At 37.9% G+C, this 20,219-nt stretch overlaps 3 protein-coding genes across 3 annotated transcripts; all 3 read left to right on the forward strand.

Annotated features, from left to right (window-relative positions):
* The first annotated feature begins 6,007 nt into the window (after positions 1–6,007).
* LOC104235053 (arabinogalactan O-methyltransferase 1-like) lies at positions 6,008–7,378 on the forward strand. The gene has a single exon (XM_009788722.2). The coding sequence runs from the start codon at positions 6,277–6,279 to the stop codon at positions 7,105–7,107; it is 831 nt and encodes a 276-aa protein (XP_009787024.1). The 5' UTR covers positions 6,008–6,276; the 3' UTR covers positions 7,108–7,378.
* A 1,835-nt stretch (positions 7,379–9,213) lies between these two features.
* On the forward strand, positions 9,214–13,104 carry LOC138880976 (uncharacterized). Its single transcript, XM_070161163.1, has 3 exons — positions 9,214–9,343; positions 9,400–9,680; positions 12,958–13,104. Exons 1-3 carry the CDS (start codon positions 9,214–9,216, stop codon positions 13,102–13,104), a joined length of 558 nt encoding a protein of 185 aa, XP_070017264.1.
* A 1,440-nt stretch (positions 13,105–14,544) lies between these two features.
* On the forward strand, positions 14,545–14,982 carry LOC138880977 (zinc finger BED domain-containing protein RICESLEEPER 2-like). Its single transcript, XM_070161164.1, has one exon. It carries the CDS (start codon positions 14,545–14,547, stop codon positions 14,980–14,982), a length of 438 nt encoding a protein of 145 aa, XP_070017265.1.
* The last annotated feature ends 5,237 nt before the right edge of the window (positions 14,983–20,219 follow it).

Consider the following 20,219-nt stretch of genomic DNA (forward strand, 5'->3'; position numbering starts at 1 on the left):
TATCAAATAGCATATAAAGGGTCCATTATAAGGACCTTATAAGTGTTTAGTAGAAAATTAGAATCGCTTAAAGAAACCGAGATTTCAAGACTCAGTTCAGAAACTCGAAATAGGTCTAAAGGAGTTAGGGTTTCTGGAATCAAAGAAGTTCAATCAAATCTATAGCCAATGTTCTCAAAACTCGGATGAATCCCCAAATTCTAAGGTTTTTACCATCAATCGAGTGCAGAGATGAGAGGACAAGTAATCAAGGAAAAAGATACTAATTGAGACAAGTTCAGAGGTCTCAGAAAGGAACTGAGACCTTTGACCTGCTCTTTCAGTAGCAGGAACTCATGAGAAGCATAGTAAAAGAACAACATGTGACACACAATAAAGAAACATAGTAGAAGAAACTAATAAGAAACCTAGTAGAAAAAACTAACAAGAACACAACAGGAGAAACATATAAAGAAATATAGTAGAAGAAACTCAATAAGAACACAGTAGGAGAAACATATAAAAACATAGTAGAGGAAATTGATAAGAACATGGTAGAAGAAACCTAACAAGAACACAACAGAAGAAACATAGTAGAAGAAACACACAAAGAACAAAGTAGAAGAGACACACAAGAGAAAAGAAAATCAGAGAAACATCTAAATAACTCAAAAACCCTAGATCGGAAAAAAATAAAGGTTTTGAAAGCATAGTTTTGAAAGAAATATCAAGAAATCATTTAAAAGTTTAGGGAAAACATGGATCTAGAACATATCTAAAGAAATTAGAAGAACCTCAAAAGCTAGGGTTTCAGAGGAACCCAAACGGTGAGAAAGGCTTGGATAGTCGTTGATCTAAGTATGAGGAGTCGAGGCCAGGCTCGAACAGACATGGCTTGCCGGACCAAGGCCGGAGATGGCCATGGAACTTGAATCAAGCAAGTTCTGGGCCCAGCTTCTTCATGGTCAGGTCATGAGACTTCGGCAACCAAGCGTGGAGGAGCCACAAAAGGCTGGTAGGTGGTGAAACCACCATGGATTCAGGAAAGAAAATGGCCGGAGAAGGTGAGTGAAGCTCATCAGAGCGGAGGGGGAGGGGGAAGGTTCTAGAGAGAACCAGAGATAGAGATAGAGAGATAAGAGTCAATTGAGTGAGGAATGAGTGGGGTTTGGGGGGGTCGTTTGGTTTAATTTGGTAAGAATGAATCTGGGCCGTTGATCAAAATTGATCAACGGCCAAGATTTAATCCAGTTGGGTCGGGTAGATTTAGGGATTGGGCTTGGATATTTGGGCTGGTTTAATTTAGGTTGGAGTCTGTTTGATTTTAGGCTAAATCTGAAAGCCAAATTTGGCTACAAGTTAAATAGCCCCCCTTTCCCCCTTTAATTTATATAAAAATAGTAAATATATTTCTGAAAATAAATTTGAAAGCACTAATATGGTTTATAATATATAAGTATCATTTTAAAAATATAAGATCCCATTTTGTAAATATGAGACAAAATTTAAACCTAAAAATGGCTAATATTGCAATTATGCAATTTTAACCTTAAAAATACTAAATAAATTTGTAAAAAATATGTAAAAATATATTTTAGCTATATTTTAGTATAAACATGAGACTCCAATAAATGAATCACCAAAATGATTATTTTGGGGATAATTATTGGGGTTTTCTTGATAAAATAGGGCAGTGAATTGATTTAAAAATCTTTGAAAAAAAAAGTTAAGGAAAAATAATGTAACCTTGGGATATAGTTATATATGCATATATAGGCTATTTTGAAGGTATTTTGCATATTTAAAAATACATGAAACAATTGGGTATCAACAGTCGTTCCATTCTATTGACGCGATCTTGGCAAAGAGAAGTTATGAGAGATTCCTTAATCATTGCAGAAGTTTTCAAATGCCATGCTTTCAAACTCTCCTCCATGGTCACTTATGATAGTGGAAATGTAGTATCCTTTCTCACGTTGAACCTTCTTACAGAAAACTTTAAAATTTCTTAGAACTTCATCTTTATGACTTAGAAAAATAACCCAAGTGAAACAAGACAAATCATCTACAATGACAAAAGCATATTTTCTACCACAAATGCTAGCAGTTCTAGTTGGACCAAATTAATCTATATGCAAGAGTTGAAGAGGTTTAGAAGTAGAGACAATGTTTTTGAAAGATGAACGAGTTTGTTTTCCTAATTGACATGCATCACAAATATGATCTTTTGAAAAATCTAGTTTTGGAAGACTAATGACAAGATCGTGTTTGGATAGTTTTTGAATAGTATAGCATGGCCAAACTTTCTATGCCATACCTATGGATCATCAATCATAGATGCTAGACAAATTTGATTGCCAAGATTGTCTACATACTAATAGTATAGACATTCCTGTCTCTATTACCAGAAAGAATAACTTTACCTGATTCATCTTCTATAAACCAACCATGTTTCTTAAAACAAACCTCATAGTCATTGTCACATAGTTGACTTATATTGAGAAGATTTTAGCGAAGTTCATCAATCAGGTATACTTCATCTACATCACATGTTGAGCTGAGAGGAACCTTTCTAACTCCAATTAAGTTTCCTTTTGATTTATCTTTAAAGTTAACTATTCCTCCATCTAGTTTGGTGACTGTTTTGAATAACTATTTGTAATCAGCCATATGTCTGGAACACGCACTGTCAAGATACCATTTTCCTTTTTGATTCTTCTTGTGGTGTTCTTGAAAAAAAGGATTACTTGTTTTTAGGTACCCAAGCCTGCTTGGGCCCTGAATGGTCAGATTTCTCAGTATTAGCTTGATTAGAAGATTTAGGTCGCCAGACCCATCTCCTGTTTTCCTTGAACCTACAATAGTTAGAAGTCTGCCCAAGTTTTTCGCAATAAAAGCAAGAATGATTATTAAGATTTTCAGAGCCTCTTTCTGCTCTGATTCTATTCTTGCAATCGTTAGTGTTATGACCATTTTGGCCACAATAGGAGCATGCAATATGCTTTCTAGTCCTAATCAAAGATGTATAGGAGCAATCTGATTTGATTTGACAGAACTATGACTGGAGGATTTTCACAATCCATTCAGTTGAAGTTGAAGTTCATTAACTTCATATGAAGCATATAACTTCAAGGCCCATTCTTTCTTTTATCTTTTGATTTTTCTGAGTTCATTTAGAACTCTTTCAATATCTACAAGAGCAATATCAACAAATTCTTGAAGTTCATAACAATTAGGACATGTAGGAAGACGTACCTCACTAGTTCCTTCGTCTGCCATAAGATCAAGTTCACCTGAGTCTTCTTCCTCATTTATTCCTTCGTCTGCCATGAGCCCAAGTTCACCTAAGTCCTCATTGCTATCTTCTTCTATGGCCATGAAACACATATTTGCAATTTCTTCATGGTCATATTCCTCTTCATTACTCCAGGCTCCGAAAGACTTTTTCTTTTGAAAGTTCCTGTTGAGTTTCTTCTTCAGCGGGGCATTCATCTTGAATGTGTCCATGTTTCCCACATTCATAGCATCTTCCATCATTTTTATCATTATCATTATTCATCCTTCCTTCTCTGAAGTTAGATTTACCTCTCATGCTGTTTTTGTTTTTCCTTATCATGCTTGTTACAACTTGAGAGAGCGTAGCTATGTTTTCATCATGTTCTCTTCCTTCCTCTTCCTCTTCATTTTCTCGTTCAGCCACACTTGCTTTGAATGCAACAGTTTTCTTCTTTTCCTGTTGAACCTGCCTGTCCAAGCGAGTTTTTTCGAAGGCAATTAGATCACCTCTAAGTTCATCATAGGACATCTTGTCAAGATCCTGACATTCTAGAGCAATAACTTTGGGTTGCCAAATCGTGGGAAGACTTCTTAGAATTTTTTTGACATGTTCTCTACTTTTTATTGGTCTACCAAATGACTTTAAATCTCTAAGGATTTTGCTGAACATTGAAAGCATTTTCTCTACTGATTTTTCATCCTTCATTTAAAATAATTCACAGTTCTGAACAAGGAGATTGATCCTTGTTTCTTTCACTTTATTGGTTCTTTCATATGTGACCTCTAATTTATCCCATATTTACTTAGCAGTTTCACAACTTGATATCTTTTCATATTCTTCTCCATTGATAGTATTATACAACAGATTTTTTGCTTTGGCATTCACTGTTATGACAACTGATTATTCATCAGTGTAGTTACCTAAGTCAAGTGGATCAGTTGATACTATGACTTGACCATTTTCATCTTTCTTTGGCGGAATTGGAAGATTTCCCTTTTTGATCACGCGTCAAACCTTAATGTCATATGACATAGAGTATGTTTCCATACATATTTTCCAGTGAGAAAAGTGTTGCCCGTTGAAGTATGGAGGTCGTACTTGAGAGATTCCTTCTTGAATAGTTCTCCAACAACTGTGTTTGATCCCATGATCTTTTCTTCACTAGCTCTTGAGCAAAGTTTGTAAGCCTTGCTCTAATACCAATTGAAAGTACATGGGGGGGGGGGTGAATTATGGCCAATTAAAATCTTGGTTGACTAAGTGTGAGTTTAGTCGACTAGGTTTTGTAGAGTGAATAATTTCAGTAGGAATGAAATAAACAAACGAAAAGGTAAAGAAGGCACAATAGTTTTTATACTGGTTCAGTACCTGTGTGGTACCTACCTCTAGTTCCCTTGTGTCACAAGGGTTCTCTTAGATCTTTGATAAAGGATTGCAATAGTGATGATTTTAGTACATTCACCGTCAACAATATTCAGCAACAGTGATCTTTGTAATGTTGGCACAACTCTCTGTTGTGTTCTAACTCTTCCTATCTTTTGTGACACTTGTAGACTCAAGAATATAGTATTTGTACTAAGAACTAGAAAGGCTTAGACAATAGTTTGTGTAGTTGCATGAGTCTTCTTCTCGAAGTTGCCCGTCTTCTTATAGGAGATATTGAATAGCCATTGCAAATTGATCTTTAATTAAGACACAGAATCCTCTAAGAGATTTAACCCAAAGGGTGCCTCCGAATCCTCCACGTGAGATGGGCTGGATTCATTTACGTCATTCCCTTTTCATATCCAAAATTTTGGAAGTGATTTTTAGCTTCGATTTGATTGATCAATCTTCTGATTCTAATCTAGTCCTTGAAGTATGGCTTGAAATTTCCTTAGCAACTGTACTTGATATGTTTCCTTGTTGAGACAACCTCGTTATCCTTTGATTGAGAATAAAACGTCTGGACTGATTTTTTTTCCTTTTTGATGGCTTTGACTTCCTTTGATTCAACATTGCTCATGCTGCCTTTGATCTCGATTCCATTCTGATATCGTTGCCTTTGAACTTCCCTTTTTGCTACTTTCTGATTTCCTGCAATCAAATAGATACGATTAGATTTGCACTATTGTCATCATTAAAACTTAGATGTAACATGTGCCACACACGCCTACAAGTAAGAGGCGATTATATTTCTTTTAATTTTAAAAAGGTTTAATTCTCATTACATGACGAATATTAGAAAAAATCGTATTTATCATGCATGCTGTAGCCACAAATAATTCTCACTACACTTGCACTTAATACTACCTATGTGGGAGATAAAGACATTTTGTCGTTTCTACAGTTTCCTTTGATTTCGCGAAGCGTATGTTAAAAGAGAAATTGGACTTGAAACTTGATGTAGTATAATTTAGATAGTTAAAAGATAATTGTCCATTGGGTCATGGGAATAGAGATTATTTCTGATAGAAAGCGTTTTTAAAATTTATTAGGCATTACACAGTGTGAATCTAGATTAATCAGGACTACATATAGTTATACAAAAAAAGAAGAAAAAATCCGTAATAATGAAATAGACTTCTGATCCTAAGAAATCATTTTCACATATATTTCCAAGTTAATTATCTGAAATCCAATATCATAAATTCGTAACTATTTATCATAGAAGACGGACACTTGGACGGCATGAGAGGCTAAGGCTCCTCAAAACTTGCTTTATAATAACACAAACATTAGATTTGGAACATTTTACATGGTGTAATTCACTAGCTATTCAATGAGGAAACCACTTGGTTTATTTATACATCCAATTAAAGGCAATCAACATAAAGTTATAGTCTTTCCAAAACTTTCATTGAAACATAATATGAGATGAGGTCTCCCAAAATTGGTGTCAAACCTAAATATTTTCACCTTCCTCTTATGTTCAACATTTCAATAACACACCCAATAAAGAGAGAGAGAGGAGAGTCAATTTCTCCTCAGCATATCCATTTTTTTCCAACATCCATCTTGTTCACACTCATTCCAAGAACATGTTGAAATTAGCAATCGTAGGTTTAGTCTGCACCGCATTAATTATTTCCATTTTGTTTCGAATGTCAAATAATTCCATCCTCTGCAGAGCTCCGGTACTAGTAGGTCCGGGGATCCTCCCGGACACGAACTCAACAAAGAATGATGATATAATGTCCCAACAACTAAAAGTTGATGCCGTCCTACATTACGCCACGTCACGAGTGATACCACAACAGACGTTGGACGAGATCAAGGTATCCTTCGACGTTCTCAAATCTCTAACCCCGTGTAATTTTCTGGTATTCGGGCTAGGTCATGACTCGTTTATGTGGGCGTCTATAAATCCACGTGGCACCACGCTATTCCTAGAAGAAGATCCGAAATGGGTCAAGGCCGTAATAAAAGACGTGCCATTCCTACGTACCAACACCGTGAATTATCGTACAAAGTTGTCGGAGGCCGAGAAATTAATCGAACATTACCATAAGGAACCAGATTGTTCAGCTAAGAAATCATTCTTACGAGGTAACCATAAATGTAAATTAGCATTGGACATGTTATCTAATGAAGTGTACGATAAAGAATGGGACATGATTATGATTGATGGTCCAAAAGGTTATTTTGATAAAGCACCAGGAAGAATGTCAGCTATTTATTCTGCTGCTGTTATGGCAAGGAATAGGAAGGGATCTGGGATTACACATATATTTTTGCATGATGTGGATCGTAATGTTGAGAAAGTTTACGCAGAGCTATTTTTGTGTAGAAAAAATTTGGTGACAAGTGTAGGAAGGCTTTGGCATTTTGAGATTCCTCCGGCTTCTAACGTGACCAATGATTTTTGCTAGTGGTATGGTGGCATTTGTGAGATAGTTGGGATCCCTCTGCCCTTAACCACGTCTTCGATTCGAGCCTCGGGAATTGAGAACTTCTTGGTAGACAGTGTCTTTACACTATTAGTGAGCCTAAGCGCAAATCTGGATTAATTGGGTTAGCGGGTTCTAGATACCAGCTACGTAATTTATAAAAAAATAATTTTGCTAGAGTATTGCTATTTTCCTTCTATTTGTTGTATAATTTCTTAATCCCTTTCAAATTACTTCCCTACTCTTCGCATTTTTTATTTTCTTTGGGCTTATGTCTGATAAACTTGTTACATAAATATGTACTCTGTTACCAACGGTACTTATGGTACAATGTAGCCATTTCTTAAGCTTAATTTGTTTGGGAACATTTGAATCCCAAGCAGATTTGATCCATAAGAAACTAATCGCCTTCTTTTTATAAAGTAGGTTTGAACATTAAACAAAAATTATGTAACTTAAAACAAGCAGAAAGTAAAGTAAGAACACATAGTATTTTCTTCTTTTCATTTTATCTAAAGTTGTTTGACTGGCCATAAAGTTTTTAAAAAAAAAAGAAGAAAGAACGTCTTTTTCATCTAATTTGTAGAGTTGCAGTCATAAGCATGCCATAATATTTGTGTGACTATAAAATCTTGTAATTTAAGATAAAATGAGAAGTTTAAAAATAAATTATCTGTAAATATCAAATTCTTGTTAGAACGTATAATATCTTACATTTATTAATTAATTCGGTGTAAATATTCTGTAAAAATACAATTTCTTTAATAGGAAAAGTTCCTCTTCCTCCCATTACTTCATTGTGGCATCACCTACTTTAACCTAACCAATAATCACACCAAAAACTCCTCCTTCACACAATTTCTAACAACCCATCTGTACTCGCGCTATTTGCATTTCTTCTCTTCCTAGCTCAAGGGAAACGCTAAGCATTGTATGTACCCCCTCGCCTAAATTTTTTACAAAAAAAGAAAAGAAAAGAAAAACACAACTAGAGAAATCACATAAATATAGTTATTATTTTTGAAAGTTTTCAAGTCTCTGCGATTAAGGATCATGTCATTGTTGCACATACCCCTTAGATGTGTTCGATGTATCCTTGGTTACCTCGAAAAATGTGAGTAACAATTAGAGGTGATTTGTGGTTTTAAAGACATGTGATATATTCCAATATTAGTGAAATACAAGTAATATTAGGTTTAAGTAAGAAGGATTGATGAACCAAACCAGTGTTGTTAGAACTTAGAGTAACGGGACCTCGAGTTCGATTATCTCGGGGGCCTCGAGGTGAGTTAAGAGCAAATAGCAAGAACAATAAAGTTAAAACAATAAAGCTGAAGAATAATTGTGGAGCACAAGAAAAACAAAGTAGAATGTTCTATTGTAGTGAATAATGTCCCTTTTACAAAGATTGGTGTCCCCTTTATATAGAAGGTGAAAACCCTAAGATGGTACATTTCCAATTATGGCAAAGAATTCTGTTGGTACAGTTGTATAACAACCTAGTATGGACTTCTACTATTTCGTACAAATCTTATCCCTTAATTTATTCCCTGATCCACGTGTCCTTGAGAAATTCTCGCTCTTTCTTAAGTGTCATCGAAATTATACTGCCCTCGAGGCAGATCATGCCGGGTCTTTGATTTGCTCCCTCGAGGTATGCATTTTCCTGTCAGCTCTTATCTTTGCTTCGTGCTGCCCGAATTTGAGCCCCAAGGTTCCGTTAAGTCCTCGAAATCGAGCTCTCCGATTTCGACCGTATATAGATAGTCCCAACGTTTCTTAGAATGAAATGATATGAAACGTTTTAAATTACCGAATTCCTTTATGATGGCATCACTCTTATGACGTAAGCGTTGAAATGACCGAAGCGTCCCGTCGGTTCTCTTCCCCAAAAGCAATAAATGCACGTCAGAGCCAGTCGACTATTAATACTAATGAACCGTTGCCCCCTTCCTCTATATATACATGTTTTCTTCTCTCATTAAGAACTTTTCCACCTTGCAGTTCCAGAAAAAGGTTGTCCTAGTGGAGCAGCTTTGGGATGAGCTTAAGACTAAAGAGGTTGTAACCCTCGGGTGAAAGCAAAATATGGATCACTTGGCCTCTGAAAAAGATAGCCTTCGGGAACAGCTAGCCTCGACCGAGAGTCAGTTTCGGAGTGCAAAGGAGGAGGGCCATAAATTTAATGAGCTTCACACTGAGACGGTCGCTGAGTTATGTAAGTTTAAGTCCGAAGCTGATGTGTTCGTGTCTTCTTACCGACCGACGCTGCAGCTGCCAATGCTTGGGATAGGGAGATATCTGCTACAGCTGAGCTTAATTTATCCTGCGCCGTCACTCATGCTCGGCTAGAATCTCGAAGGCAAACTCTCGAGGAAGTGCATGCCAAAGGCTTTGTCCTTTCTGCAAAAATTGAGAAGGTGAAGGCTTTAGAAGAAGAGGCAGTCACACTGCTATATACTGATGAGGATTCCGTCAGCGACTTCGAGAGTGGGGAGGATGAAGACGAAGTCCCCGAGGGAGAAAAGTCTACCGAAGGTCAGACTACTGAAGATGTAGTTTCAGGAGATACTAGCCCCGAGTGAGTGACTCCAACGATAGACTAGGTACTTTTTAATTTTATGTTAGGGCTTCATGAGGGAGTTTTGTAAAGGTGTTTTGGACCATCTCTTGAATATATAAGATTTTTGCTTCATCTTTGTTTTTGTGTTTAATTGTGCCTTGCCTTCACTTTTGAAATGAGATTTTGTTTTGTTGACGATCAGTCCAATGTATTGGACTTAGAATATAATACCCTTAGGTTACCCCTTAAGGTTCGAACTTTGAGCCGAGTCTTAAGTTAACTTGACGTCAGCTCGAGGTGAAGGACTTTCGAGTTCAAGCTAGGTAAGGTCTCGAGCATGGTGTGCTTCGTCCTTTAAGCTCCTTAAACATTGGCCTTTAGGCTTTTAAATATCGTCCCTTAGGCTCTTTTAGGTTGGCCCTTAGGCTCTTTTGGGTTGGCCCTTAGGCTTTTTAGGTAGGGCCAATTCGATTTTTTCGAAGGATCGACTGATTGGAACCTCATTTGTAATTTGATATGCAACGTTAATCGAATACCTCTTGAGGATTTTTCGAAGGGTGATGTTATCGAAGCCTTCGCATTATTTGAGGGTTGATTTTATCGAAGCCCCTTATAATTTGCTTTTGCCGAGGGTAGCCTGATTTAACCAGTTTTTTCGAAGTATATGTGAAGGCCTTTTAGTTTTATGATGGAAGTCGGACATCTTCGAGTCGCATTATTTTGGCCGTAGCCTTTTCATATGACCATAGTCTTTTATATGGCCGTAGCCTTTAGTCCCCGAGTGTGATGGACTTAGCCTTAATATCGAGGGGATGCTTCTTTGAGGTCTTGTGAGCTCTAGCGTGCCTTTTTGTGGTCTTATAAATTCGAGGGTGCCTCTTTGAGGTCTTATAATATCGAGTATTCGATGACTCAATGTGTCGATTATCGATGACAGTCCCCGAGTATTTGGGTGCATTCGGGGTTTTGGCTTTTGAGCCGTTAAATGTGAAAATAGTGGACTTCTTGGAGGAACAAAGTGTTTTGATATAATAAGAATGCTTTTTCAAATAATGCGTACATGTTTTGTTGTTGGGGGCTCGATTATTCTACATGGACACGGTTCATTTCACTGTTTGGCCCATTATAACATTCCCCTATCAAGGCCCTCCTTGGCATGAATTGCTTTCTTCGAGGATGCATCCTCCGAGGGTGATGCCCCCCCCAGTGTTCTAGGTTGATTGTGTACAATGCATGCCTTAAAACCCAAGGTCTTCGAGCTGAAAGGTGCCTCGATGTTTCCAATTGAACATCTGCAAGGAGTTAGATTTAAATATGAATGGAAAAAGGGGAGGAAGTCATACCTCAGCAGTAATAGCGTTTGAGCAACGATACATTCCAATTGTTTGGTAATTGCTCATCTTCCATTGTGCTAAGTCTGTAGGATCCTTTCCCTACGACTCCGATGACATGGTATGGTCCTTCCTAATTGGGGCCTAGTTTACCTTCATTTGGGTCTCGAGTGTCAAAGGTGAATTTACTTAGGACTAAGTCCCTGACTCCGAAATATCGAAGGTTCGTCCTTCTATTGTAATACCTTTAGATCCTTTGTTTTTGCGCGACCACCCGAATTAATGCGGCCTCATGTTTTCGTCTAGTAGTTCAAGAGAAGTGTTCATAGTTTCGTGATTTGAGTCCTCTATGGCATGCTGAAACCTAACGCTAGGTTCCCCGACTTCGACCAGGATCAATGCTTCGGACCCGTATACCAAAGAAAACGGGGTCTCCCCCGAGCTCGACTTTGACGTCGTTTGATATGCCCATAACACCTCGAGCAATACTTTTCTCCATTTCCCCTTTGCATCATCTAACCTTTTTTTTAAGTTTCGAATGATGGTTTTGTTTGTGGACTCGGCCTGACCATTTGCACTTGGGTGGTATGGAGCTGATAGAATCCTTTTAATTTTATGGTCCTCATGGAACTTTGTTACTTTGTTGTCGATGAATTATTTTCCATTGTACAACAAAGTATCCCGAAGGCCTGTGCTTCTACCCATTTTGAGAAGTAGACAGTCATAAACAAAATAAATTTAGCTTTACCTGGCGTTGTTGGTAGGGGGCCGGCGATGTACATCCCCCATTTCATGAATGGCCACGGGGATAGGACCGAATGAAGTTGTTCATCAGTTTGATGGATCATCGGTGCAAATCTTTGGCATTTATCACACCTTTAAACGAACTCCTTGGTATCTTTTTCCATGCTATCCCAATAATTAAGGGTGGGCATATATCAGTTCGAACCGAAAAAACTGACCGAACCGATTTTTTTTTAATTTCAGTTATTCGGTTTTTTCAGTCGGTTTCAATTAAAAAAATTTAAAATTATGTTTTTTGGTTCGGCCGTCGGTTAGTGATTTATTATTTTCGGTTAACCGAAAAACTGAATTATTAGTACATGGATTATTTAAACTATATATACTTATATAGGCTAAGGCCCAATTTTAAGTTCCATAAAAATTAGCCCAGTTTTAATCCACTCCTTAACAAATACTAGGCCCAAACCTAATTTCTCAAAATCCAAATACGCTAGGGTCATCAGCTGATCAGCTCCTTTTTTTTCCTATTCTTAATCTTCTCCCGAAGTAGCTAGGGCTTTTCTTTCTCCTTTCTCTTCTCTCTATCGGTAGTTCCTTCCTCTAAATACGCTAAGGCTTCCATTGATACACTGGTGGTTTTCCCAAATATGTTAGGGCTCCGTCATTGTCGTCAAATTTCTTGTGCTAGTAAGCTAAATTTTTGTTATATTTCTCTCATTTTTTCTATTTTTATTCTCTGTCCTCTACTCATCGCCGATCTTCTCTTCTTTATCTCGTTTTAGTAAATTTTTCCTTTTTCTTTTTTTTCTAAAAATTAGTAATTAAAGACTTAAAGGTGCATGCAACATGTATATTGTTGAAAGAAGTCTTGACTCTTGAATTTGATGTCCATTTTCTTGTAATATTTGTTGGTTTCAGTGTTGTTGGGAGATTCTAACTTGTTATTAAAACAAGAAAAGCTAAGGTCAATATGCAGAATATTCTGGTTTAACTATTTTTCATGGAATTTCGCTGCATCTGTAGACTGTGTTTACTGGCAGATGAAAAAATTCTGGTTTAACTATTTGTTGGGTTCAATGTTAGGTATTCAATTGTGTTCTTTAAGTAGTGATTATAATTTATGTTAAAAACTGAAAAAACCAGAATAGCTCACTGCTCAGTATTTTATTGTTCTGCTTATATTCGTTTTTGTAGATGGAAGAAAATGGAAGTAGGGTAAGCGAAGCCTGCGTAGGTGGGGGTTCAAATGATAACATACCTAACACTGAAGGTCTCAGTCCAAACAGTCCTGATGAAGCTCTAAAGAAAAAGAAAGCGATGCAACCTAGATCTGATGCTTAGAACCATTTTGAGAAGTATGATAATCCTAGTGGAGCTAAAAGGGCAAAATGTAAGTACTGTCAAAAAATTTATGTTGCTGCTACGAAAAGTAATGGTACTACATCAATGAACAATCATCTCACTAAGTGTCTCAAAATGCCCCGTAGCATGGAAAATGGTCAAACACAAATAAATTTTCTACCAGCTTCAAATGGGGAAATGAAGGGGTGCTTACCACTTGGAAATTTGATCAAGCACTTAGTAGGAGAGCTTTAGCTCAAATGATACTTTTGGATCAACACTGCCATTTAGTTTTGTTGAAAAGGAAGGATTTAAGAAGTTTATAGGAGTCACAATGCCTTAACTTCAAATTCCCTCATGTAGAACATTGACAAGAGATTGTTATGAACTTTACTGTGAATAAAGACACAATTTGAAGAAGTCCTTCAAGGAAGCACGTCCTAAAATCTGTCTTACAACAGATACTTGGACTTCCATATAAAGAATAAACTATATGTGTCTTACTGCTCACTTTATATACAGAGAATGAAAATTGCATAAAAGGATAATTAACTTTTGTGCTATCTCTAGTCATAAGGGTGATGATATGGCATCGATTATTATTAATTGCTTGCTTGATTGGGGTTTGGAAAATGTATTTACTATAATGGTAGATAATGCTAGTTCCAATGATGTCACAGTAAGAGAATTGTCTAAATAATTGACTACTTGGGGAACTAATATTATGAATGGTAAACACCTACATGTTAGATGTATGGCTCACATACTTAATCTCATTGTATAAGATGGGTTGAAAGAAATTGGTGTTTCTATCAAGAGAGTTAGACAAGCTGTGAGATACATTAGACAATCTCCCGCTATAATTAGAAAGTTTAAAGAATGTTGTGAATCTCAAAAGTTAACTTCCAAGAGATCATTATGTTTAGATGTTTCTACTCGATGGAACTCTACATACATGATGTTAGACACATCACAACAATTTGAGCTTGTCTTTGACAAATATAGTTTCTTTGATACTGGATTGTTGCATCATCTTCGTACCTATGTATGTGAAGACAGAACTAGTGCAGGTGATCTCACACGTGCTGACTAGGATAATGTGAGAACAATGGTAAAATTTCTTGAAGCTTTTTATTTGTTTACTTTGAGGGTCTTTGGTTCTATTTATGTCACTTTCAATGTGCATTTTGTTGAAATTTGTAAGCTTGATCTTATTTTGATAGAGTGGATGGAACATGAAGATGCTAGTTTGAAAGAAATAGCAAAAAAAATGAAAGAAAAATTTGCCAAGTATTGGGGTGCACCTGAAAAAATGAACAAGATGATCTTTATTGCATCAATTTTGGATCCCCGTAACAAGCTTGAATATGTTCCTTTTGCAATTATGAGGATGTTTGGAGAAAAAGAAGGGAAAAATTGATTTTAGAAGTGAAAAATTATATGGATTCTTTGTTTGATTATTATGTAAAGAAAAATTCAAAAGGAACATCATCTGCTTCATCCGAAAATAGAACAACTACTGTTAGTGGTTATGATAGCTTTTTGAAAAGAGGAACAATGGGAACGAAACTAGAATTTGAGAAACATAAGGAAGTGACAGGAGGTTTAGGTACTAAATCAGAGTTAGAAAGATATCTTGCTGAAGAACTTGAGCCTGAAACAGATGACTTTAAAATCTTAAAGTGGTGGAAAATCAATGAGCCTAGATTTCCCATTCTTGCGGAGATGGCTCGTGATGTGTTAGCCATTCCTATTTCAAGTGTTATATCTAAATGTGCATTCAGCACGGGAGGTCGCATTCTTGACCCATTCAGGAGTTTGTTGACGCCTAAACTAGTGCAATCTCTTATTTGTCTTCAAGATTGGCTTAGAAGTTAACCTATTCCTATTAAAATTGAGGAAGACTTGAAGTATTTGGAACAACTGGAACATGGTAATTATTTTGTGTTTTGCATTTATTATATTACAAATAGTTTACTTAACACTGATGCATGACAAAGTTTTCTTCAATATTTTCCTTAGATTTGGCTAATAGTGCAAAAGATTCAACTATTATTGACATATAGTTGCAACCTGTGGCATGTGTAGTAAGTTGATAGCCTTCTGTATATTTGAAGATATAACATTGATATACTTTATTATAAATCAATTGTGTTTTTGACCTATAATTATGTCTTTTGTTACAAAGGTTTGATCATGGCGCCTAAATGGAAGTGATGCTGCAATAAATAGACTTCACTTGTTTCATGCTACTTAGTGTAGTTATTTCTCTGGTTTTGAGACTTCAGCAACATGAAACCTTTCTAACTTTTGGATTACTCTTTTGGTTATGTAATATGCTTGTAATAAACAATGGTAGCAATATAGCATAGACTTTAAGTTTTTTGTTCTCTCATGGCTGTAAATAGTGGCAACAAAGCAGCAAAGCAGCATAGCTCTTTTGGTTTTTTGGTTATGTAATATAGTGCTCTTTTGGTTGTAACTACTCCCTACTCCCTAGCTTATATTTGTTTTGTATGATTTTGGGATCTTGTATGGACCAAGTAGAGGTGTAATTAGCAGCATCCTTTGGTTATGTTTGTTAGCAGCATCAGGTCTCTTTTTATTAGTATGATTTGAGTAACAGGGAACTCATACCAGATTTTGGTTACCAGATTTTGAGTAATAGGGAACTCATACCAAATTGAGAAATCAATGTTTAAATTTATGCAATAAATGGCTCCTTTTTTCGGTCATCTCATTCCTAGTTCAAAGAATTCAGGCTTAGACTGAACTTTGTAAAATTAGGCCTAGTGTAGTAATGTTTGTTATATATGGACTTAGCCTATATATAGTTTATGATTATGTAAATAAAAGAACAGATTTATGACTTATCACATTCAAAAAGTCCAAAATTTTGGAAAAAACCAACAAATTAGTCCAATTATTACACAAAAGAAGCCCAGCCCAATATGATAATGTTCAAACCGAAAATCGATCCAAAATAAATCGAACTAAAATTAAAAAACCGAACTTAACCGAACTTATTTCAGTTTGGTTTCAGTTACTATATTTACAAAACTGAAAACCAAATAACCGAACCGAATTTCTTCATACCGAACCGAACCGACCGAACACCCACTCCTAACAATAATACCCCGCTCTGAATCACCTTGTGAACCAATGAATCGGCACTAGAATGGTTCCCACAAGTGCCCTAGTAGATTTCTTGTATTACATAATTGGTGTCCCGGGGTCCCAAGCACACTGCCAATGGTCCATCGAAGGTTCTTCTATACAACGTTCCATTTTCATCGAGTGAGAATCAAGATGCTTTGGCTCGAAGATCCCTCGATTCTTTTGGGTCCGAGGGAAGCTTCCCATTCTTCAAGTAATCGATGTACTTATTCCTCCAATCCCACGTTAAACTTGTTGAATTAATTTCTGCATGGCCTTCCGCGATCATCGACCTTGATAGTTGGACGACAGTCCCTGGGACAATATCATCTTCTTCACTTGACGACCCCAAGTATGCAAACGCATTGGCCTCACTGTTCCTCAAGGTACATGGTCCAGTGTTCATTCCTTGAGGTGGTGCAATGTCACTTGAAGTTTGTTTAAGTACCTTGCATTCGATCGTCTCGAACTTCGAAGCACCCGTTTACTTGATTTGCTACCAAAAGGGAGTCACACTTTGCCTCAATGACCTCTGCTCCAAGACCCTTGGCTAGTTCTAGTCCTGCAATCATGGCCACATACTCGGCCTCATTATTAGTCAATTTAGAAGTTTTGATAGATTGCCTAATGACACTGCCCGTAGGCAATTTTAAAACAATACCGAGCCCGAATCTTTTCACATTCGAGGCACCATATGTGAAGAGGGTCCAGACCCCCGATGACGTACCCGTTTTCAGCAAGAGTTCCTTTTCTACTTTGGGTACGAGGGAAGGCGAGAAATCAGCCACGAAGTTTGCTAAAATTTTAGACTTGATAGTCGCTCGAGGCTGATATTCGATATCATACCCCCAAGTTTAATGGCCTATTTGGCCGATCGGCCTGATAATTCGGGCTTATGAAGGATATTTCAAAGTGGGCACGTCGTCAATACCCATATAGGATGGCATTGAAAATTTGGTCTTAACTTCCTAGATGCGCTTATCAATGCAAAAGCTAACTTTTCCAAATGTGGGTACCTGGGTTTAGCATCTCCTAGGGTCCGACTCACATAATAGACATGAAATTATGTACCTTATTCTTCTCGAACCAACATGCCACTTACGAAAAACCTCGGACACGGCTAAATACAAGTAGAGTGTTTCATCCTCATTTGAAGTATGGAGCAGGGGTGGGATCAAGATATACCATTTTAATTCTTCCAAGGCCTGTTGGCACTCCGGAGTCCATACAACATTGTTCTTATTCTTCTTGAGTAGGGAAAAGAAGTGACAGCTCCGATCTGATGACCTCGAGATAAATCGTCCTAGGGCAGTTATCCTTCCGGTCAGCCGTTGTACGACTTTCACATTGTTCACTACGATGATTTCTTCGATGGATTTGGTTTTATCGGGGTTGATCTCGATCCCCCTGTTCGACACCATGAAGCCTAAGAACTTGCCCGAGCCGACTCCAAAAGCACATTTCTCGGGTTTGAGCTTCATGTTGTACTTTCTTAGGATATCGAACGTCACGTGCAAATGAGTCATATGGTACTTTACGTGTAGGGACTTAACTAGCATGTAATCAATAAAAACTTCCATAGATTTGCCTATTTGATGTTCGAACATCTTATTAACTAGGCGTTGATATGTGGATCCTACATTTTTTAGCCCGAAGGGCATTACATTATAACAATACGTACCATCCTTTGTGATGAACGAAGTCTTTTCCTGGTCCTCCGGGTTCATTTTAATTTGGTTGTACCCGATGTAGGCATCGAGAAAAGTAAGGATATCGTGGCCGGCCGTAGCATCGATCAAACGATCGATGTTGGGCAATGGGAAAGAATCTTTAGTGCATGCTTTGTTCAAATCTTTGTAGTCTACACATATTCTAAGTTTGTTTCCCTTTTTAGGGACTACAACTACGTCAACTAGCCACTCGGGATACTCTACTTCCCTAATGGATACTATTTTGAGAAGTTTGGTTACCTCTTATTTGATGAACGCATGTTGTACCTCGGACTGAGGTCTCCTCTTTTGCTTCACTGGTTTAAATCTGGGATTGACATTTAGTCGATGGGTAATTATCTTCAGTGGGATCCCTGTCATATCTAAGTGGGACCAGGTAAGCAATCAATGTTATCGATAAGAAATTGAATGAGTTTCTTCCTAAGTTTAGGGGTTAACCTCGTCCCTAGGTATACCTTTTGTTCTGGAAGATACTCGATCAATATGGCCTTCTCGAGTTCTTCGATCGTGGACTTCATCGCATCTGATTCCTCGAGGGAAACGAAGGCTCGGGGGGTGAGGAAATCTTCTTCTTCGTTCTCAACCACCTGTTCATCGGCCACCTGTCCATCGGGCTCAATCGAGGGTATGGGCTGTGATTGCTATTTGGTGACATGTTTGTCCTTTAACTTCTCCGATGTGGATGGTGTCGATACCGATGCCAAGTCGTGTACTGCAAACATCTCCTTAGCTGCATACTGCTCTACATATACTATTTTCACACCATCTTTTGTTGGGACCTTCATCATTTGATGAAGGGTTGATGACACTGCCCTCATGCTATGGATCCACGACCTTCCAAGTAAAGCATTATACCTCATATCTCCTTCGATGACATGAAACTTGGTGTCTTTTATGGTTCCGACCATATTGACTGGGAGGATGATTTTCCCCTTTGTCGTTTCACTGGCCATGTTGAATCCATTCAGGACTCGAGAGGCGGTACGATTTGGTCAAGCAGCCCGAGCTTTTCCACGACCCTTGATCTGATTATATTTGCTGAACTACCTGGATCCACGAGAACACGTTTAACTTGAACTTTATTTAAAAGGATAGAAATTTCTAGTGCATCGTTGTGAGGTTGAGATAAGACCTCGATGTCTTCCTCGTTGAATGTGAGGGTGTCCTCGGGTATGTAGTCCTAAGTCCGTTTCTCCCTTGTAATGGATACTTTGGTACGTTTAAATATAGGCCCCTGTGGGATGTTGACTCCACCGATGATCATGTGAATGACATGTTGAGGTTCTTCAGGTTCATTCTTCCTGTTTGCATCTCTTTCTCGGAAATGGTTCTTGGCCCAGTCGCTGAGAAATTCACGAAGATGCCCCTTGTTGAACAGCCGGGCTACCTCCTCTCTAAGCTGGCTGCAATCCACGGTCCTATGCCCATGAGTACCATGATACTTGCACATCAAGTTGGGATTTTTCTGAGAAGGTTCGGTCTGTATAGACTTGGGCCATTTAGTATCTCTAATTTTGCCAATGGTTGAGACGATACCCGAGGTATCGATGCTGAAGTTGTACTCCAATAATTGGGGTGCCTCCACCAGTCCCAAGTTTCTATCAAACTTGGTTTTGCTCATGAGCTCCCGAGAACTTTGACCTCGATCTTCTCTTCTATCATTCCGAGATATGATACGCCTTGGAATGTTCCTTCGATCTTCGACGTATGGCTGATATCTTTCCTTATTCGTCCTTGACCCCCTGTCTGCATTTCCTGACTCCTTTGCTAGTAAGCTGCTTGGATAAACTAAGCCCAAGAGGGCTCCCAACTGGTAATCCTCGATCCAAATTTTTGATTGGTACTTGTTATGCACATTCGCCCAAGTCACGGCGGGATACTCGATCAAGTTCTGCTTCAGCTGCTTCGAAGCTATCGAACTTCGTTCATTTAGCCCCTGAATAAAGGCTTGTATGGCCCAGTCATTGGAGACTGGTGGTAACTCCATTCATTCTGACTGGAAACGGGACACAAACTCCCTCAACATCTTGCTCTCCCTTTGCTTTATTTTGAATACACTGGACTTCCTTGTTGTAACTTTTATGGAACTGGCGTGTGCCTTTACAAATGAGTCTTCCAACATGGCAAACGAATCAATAGAGTTCGGGGGTAAGTTATGGTACCAAATCATGGCACCCTTAGACAAAGTTTCCCCAAACTTTTTTTTAGAAAAACAGACTCAATCTCATC

Source organism: Nicotiana sylvestris, chromosome 11 (genome assembly GCF_000393655.2).
Source record: "Nicotiana sylvestris chromosome 11, ASM39365v2, whole genome shotgun sequence".
Lineage (NCBI taxonomy): Eukaryota > Viridiplantae > Streptophyta > Magnoliopsida > Solanales > Solanaceae > Nicotiana > Nicotiana sylvestris.